The 6,000-nt window shown below is 31.7% G+C and overlaps 1 protein-coding gene across 2 annotated transcripts in view; it reads right to left on the bottom strand.

Annotated features, from left to right (window-relative positions):
- LOC108917763 overlaps positions 1–6,000 on the bottom strand; it is a 90,021-nt gene that overhangs the window by 32,489 nt on the left and 51,532 nt on the right. For both annotated transcript variants that reach the window (XM_018724523.1, XM_018724515.1), the window contains exon 4: positions 513–706. In XM_018724523.1, the coding sequence (XP_018580039.1) occupies positions 513–706 (194 nt within the window). The remainder of the gene's footprint in view (positions 1–512; positions 707–6,000) is intronic.

Here is a 6,000-nt window from a genome sequence, read left to right as displayed (position 1 = left end):
GTTATATGCATATATATATATATATATATATATATAGTTTTCGGTGTAATAGTAAGTATTTAGTCATAACAAATGATTATTCTTATTTCAATGAGAAACAGATTCTCAACATTTTCAAGATTTCACGAATCTTCTCATGAATTCTCATGAATTTTTCAGCTCCAAAAAAAGTTATCTAACATAGCGAAAGATATTCTTTCTTTTGAAGGAAACGGTTCTCCAAATCTGAGAAACAAAATCCTTCGCAATGTCAAATACTTTTTTTAATAGTTCACGTCTCCTAATTCCGACACTATTGATTAGATTTTGTTCAAACTTTGCATAAAGGTAGCTGCTCTGTAGCAAATTTGAACTCTACCTCTTCAATGATCCTTGAGTAATCGGTCAAAAATTGTCCAACTTCTAATTTTTGATGGAAAAAAGGGAATGAATGTTCCTGCTTTTAACAACGTTGCTTTGTGCAATTATTTTCCTAAATCTGTTGATGTCTCATATTTCAAACGTACTCTTACCTCATCCGTTCTGTCAATCAACGAACTGAAACTGGATCTGGATCCGTGTCGTTGGATAGTAGCCTGTTCCTCTACTCCCGCCAGTTCTGCTCTGCTTCGGAAAGGGCTGCTACCTGCAGCCGCTCTCGTGATACGATCGTTTTCCACGCATTGCGTCAGAGGGATGCCGAAAACCAGGCCGCCCGCATTTCCATCTGAAAGCATAAATCATATATGACTATAAATTTCCATTAGTTCTTATAAACACGTGAGATAAATATTTTCTAATAATAAGATATTGCTTCCATATCTAAAGAGTTCTGCGTATACAGTGTATAGATTTGAAAAGTTAGAGACTGAGGATCTGAACCAGAGTAGAAAGTGCGCAGGAAAATTAATAGTTATATATACAGGGGTGTCCCAGAATAACGTGTACAACTGAGGACTACAGATTCGTGGACTCAGAATAGTGAGATTTAGGCTAATTCAGCCAAACCGCTTCGTTTGGCCGCTAGATGGCCTCAAAGTTCCTGAAAATTTTTTGAATTTTGTAAATAACTCGAATACGTATTAATCGATTTTGATTATTTTTTGAGTGTAGACTTTTGCTTTCAATCTATACATTTTGGTGTTATACAGAGTGTTTTTTAAAACCTGAAACTCCTACAAAATTGATGTATGGTGATAATATCCGTTCATAACTTTTTCCTCTTTCGGGCAATAATGACAACTATTTTTTATCTGATAGGTGATACGATTTGAAAGTTTTTGGGCCTCTTGTAGAATTTTGATTAAATGAGCGGTTTAGGTGCAAAAAATATTTTTTAAATATCTACATTATCGTGCCACCCATATTATAATAGTTAACAAAGCGTTAGTAGGCACTGATTTTGTAGGTTGACTGTAATTTCAGTATGATCTTTAACTCATTGTACCTGACAATTAGTGAGTGTTTATGGCGATTAGATGTACCACCTGTTATTTTATTTTTCGATATGGATACACATACATACGACGAATTAGAATTATTTACAACGTGCCTAATTTTTATTCAAAAAATTAGAAAAAACAATCAACAACGCATTGATAGCATTATTAATTGACCATGTTATTCTACCCAATAGACTGAATGGCGAATTTTGTTTAGAATTTTTGCAAAACACTTTACCCGAGTTATTGGAAGGTGTGCCGTTATTGCTCAGAGCTAACATGTGGTTTATGCATGATGGAGATCCACCACATTTCACTGTCAATGTCCGGCAGTATCTGAATCAAAGATTCCCTCGTCGATGGATCGGTAGAGGGGATAATGTTCCTGTTAACTGGCCTGTTCGTTCACCAGACTTAACACCTTGCGACTATTATCTTTGGGGTACTTTGAAAACAATAGTGTATGCTTCCACATCTAACACTGAAGAAGAATTGTGGAGACATATCCAAATTGCCATAAATGTTTTAAAAAATTGTCCTTCCGAAAATATCATGATTGTTACCGTAAGGTAGTGGCGTACTATTTTATTTAGAAAAATATGCCACCGATACACTGTATCTGAGTATCTCCTCTACTGGAGCAACTAAATTTTAAGAAAAGGCCTTAGATTTTGAACAATATTTGGACATGTGCCTCATTTCAAATTATTTCACTTACTAGTTTTTAAATTATTTAAAAAAAATTAAAATATTTTTTTAAGTTTAACACCCTGTATCTTTTTAATAAAGCGTCTTAGATAAAAGGTTTGTACAAGAGACTCCCCTTAAAATTCGCCAAAGAATAAGAAATATCATTTTTGGTCACCGTTTGTGAATCACCCTGTATATAAAGAAGCATCAATTAAATAAATTGTATTGCTTAAGCGGTTGCAATAACTATGTGCTACAAGAATGTAATCTTGTAGCACATCTGTGTAATATGTTTGCTAAAGTATTTTCGTTGACTGATTTTCAAGTCATTATATTTTACAGATATAACATATATTCAGATCTATATAAAATTGACTACGCTTGAGTGTTTAGAGAAATTAATATCTTTCAGATTAATGTAGAAAGAGGAAAACTTATTTTTGGAAAGCAAAGGATTTATCTCCTTGCAAGAATATTTCTTCCTGTTTGATGAGAAAATAGAGAAATAGGTGATTTGGATTGTGGCAAAATATTTGTTTATACAAAACTAACTTGATTGTTAAATTATAATTGTGGTCGATGATATCATTTCGGTATTTACTTTCCTATTTGTGGTATAGATAGATATACCTGAAGAAGAATTAGGTGTGGTACCTGTGTACGGGTGTCCATTGAGTTCTCAAGTAGAATTATATTGGAGTTGGAGTTACGGTAACCTATTTTATATAACGGATACATAAGTTACATATATATACAGATTTGTCTCGATACAGCTATAAATTAATTAATATTATCATTTATCATCTGGAATAACCTGTACTATATTGGTGATAAATTTAGTAGCCAGCTGAACGATAGAAGTTCTACTCGTAATAGAGACTGGTTGTTGAAGTATTGAACTTTAAGGCAGAACAGCGACGTTTGAAGTTGTAGACGTGTCAAGATAGAATCTGGGTAGAAACCAGCTGAACTAACATTTCGAGAAGGCTGGTCGCTTTCCCATTACAGATATAAAATCAGTTTATTGCCATAAATTTAGTATTATTTCATATACATAGGTATACAGAAAATTAACATGAGTAAAACATACATTTAAATGTTAATGATAATCTGCAAGTTCATTCTACTTCTTTTATTATATCGTCACCTTTTTTGGAGTAATTATCCAAATATTTGATTTGAACAATAACACAATTTTCGATAACAGAAATTAAAATAGGTCGAATTTGTAGTGTTATCAAAATAAGAAAATGGAAATAGTTGAACAACGATAGAGCTCCATTTTTAATTTTACAAAAAATGTCATATTAAAAATTTGTTTACAATTGAAAAATGGGAACAAACTAGGACTACGTTATTGTCAAAAGTATAGTAATTACTAACAAGAGTTGAATGGGAAAGCCAAAATTAACATAATAAGTATGTGTGTCTTCACCAGATGGCACTTCTGTCAAAGAATTACTTTCAACGTGATGTTACTCTTTCCATTCATCTCCTTGTATCGGTAACCCGGTTTAACCATTATGGATTGGCAACATATATTTTATATGAGATTATTTGAAACGTTAAATGAATTAAGATGATAATTTGAAACAATGAACTGTACATAAGTATAAGTGGAATAACGCTTAAATACTTTTTTCTTTTCTTTCTAATATTAATTATTAAACATTAAATTATTAATATCGATGTCAAATTATTACTTTTCTCAAAAATAGAATAATAAAAACGTTTTATTTATCTTTCCAAGCAGTAGTCCGTGTATGCACTGTATTTGACTTGTCAAGTTCCTGAAATTTTCTTTTAATCGTGAACGATATATTCTATAAAAAAATCCAGGAATCCCATCATAGTTTTTATCAAATTTTACATGAAGGTATGGAAGAACTTCACTGTAGGTGCCAATTTTCAAGTCTATGTCATCAATTAGCCTTGAGTAATTTAATCTCTCTCTCTCTCTTTCTGTATGTGTGGTTTTATTTCAAATAATTGAAAACTGAAACAGCACTTGGGAAGTGCTTAATTGATTTTATTTATGAGTTGAAAAAAGTATTCCATTTATTTTTATTCTAAGAATGCAACGTTTACAATAATGGAAGGTTTGTCATCGACTTGCTGCAGAAAGACCTAAACCAGGAAGTCTCAGGAAAAACTAATAAATTAAAAAATAAAAATGAAATATGTTTCTGTTTCAAACAGGCTCGTGACTAACATTGTAATTTAGCGAAATTAATGCAATGCCATTTAGAATTTCTCCCTAATACCAGCAGTTTGTTCGTTTTCCGTGCTGGATTTCAATATCCTTCCCCCATTTGAGCATACCGAATGGGGCGACTCATTTTATTGTTTCCATAGTATGGCCCATCTGAACTTATGGAATTTAATTCTTCTTTTCTGTCATACCTGTTGAAGATTCTACTGTTTCACAAAGAATTTTCTGCAACCATCTGTTACATCCGTGGAAATAAAAAACATAGATTGTTTAACTTCGTATCGGTAGAGTAGGTTTAAAATGATATACAAGGTGTTACTTTATGTGAGAGTCAGTTTCTTAAGGGTAATTGTATGTGTTCCTCAGAATACTAATCTGAAGATCTTTTTTAAGTCACATAAATAATTGAGTTATATTTTCTTTTTTAAACTATACTTAAGTCTTGTTCTACGCCACAATTGACCAGCTCCAGAACTTTATGCTGGTTATTTTCCTCTTTTCAAGTTTTCAATTTTTATATAAATTCATTTAGTATTGAATTGTTGGATATATAAACATATATATAAAAGTAGAGTTCATTTCTTAATTATTTAAAATGTTGAACGTAAAGATGAAGAATTTGAGTCGCAATTTCTATTTTTTACTGTGTTCAAGTGTTTATTTTGACGGCTTATTTTTAAGACTAATTGTAAAAAAAGAATAGTAATCAATTTAAAAATATTATTGTTTAAATTTCAGAGAGAACAAATTGATTTATTACTTCTTTTGAAAATATACAAATTCTTTGAAGGGTATAATCTACAAACGACTAACTGAAATTCTGGAACGTAACTCAAGGAAATTTGTCTAATAACCACTTTGACATTAAATAAGAAAAAAAATTGTTTACTGTATACTATACAGGGTGTCTCACGGTGACAGCCCATTAGAATTATTTCAAAGACTACATCGATTTGAATTTTGAAAATTTGGGATACCGGGTTTTCGGACATGCCTTTCTCAACTAAAACTCACCTATTTTAAATGGAACACCCTATATATTATTGCAATTTTGGATTCTACGTGTTATTTTAGGTGAACTTTTATGAATTTTCCCTATTCCTAAAATTAACCGTTTTCGAGATATTCAATTTTTTTTATATGGAGAGAAACAATGACTAGCTTCAAACCATGTATATTTTGTAGTAAGAAAGATACAGCAACAATATTTATAGGCGGGATAGCTAGACCCCTAAGCTTTCCATCCATACTTTCAAAGTGGCTCAATTGCATACAGGGTGCTAGAAATTGAATGTCGAGTTTAGTTAACTTCAAACCTTCATAAGTCGGTTCTTTAAATGGAACACCCTGTATGTTTTACTATATTCTATATACAATTTTATTCTCTTTCGAACGGTATGCGCCAGCCAAGTGTTTATTTGCCCTTGAGATAATGTAATTTATAAGCCTCGACTTATTTCCGGTGACACTAGCTAGTTGTTGAAGAAAGAATAATACATGTTTACTAACTAATATAATGGAAACGTAGGAAGGATATACCTTGAATCCTAAAGTTACCTATTTATTTGTTTTTTATTGACAGAACAGTAACTTTGATATTGGTTTCATATACCCTCTTAATTTCTCGCTAATGACCCGGCCGCTGTCGAGATAAACTGCTTTGTGATGACCAATGTA

This window comes from Anoplophora glabripennis, unplaced genomic scaffold (assembly GCF_000390285.2).
Source record: "Anoplophora glabripennis isolate ALB-LARVAE unplaced genomic scaffold, Agla_2.0 scaffold3, whole genome shotgun sequence".
Taxonomy (NCBI): Eukaryota; Metazoa; Arthropoda; class Insecta; order Coleoptera; family Cerambycidae; genus Anoplophora; species Anoplophora glabripennis.
Note: the sequence above shows the minus strand (reverse complement) of the source record. Positions and strands in the feature narration are given on the sequence as shown.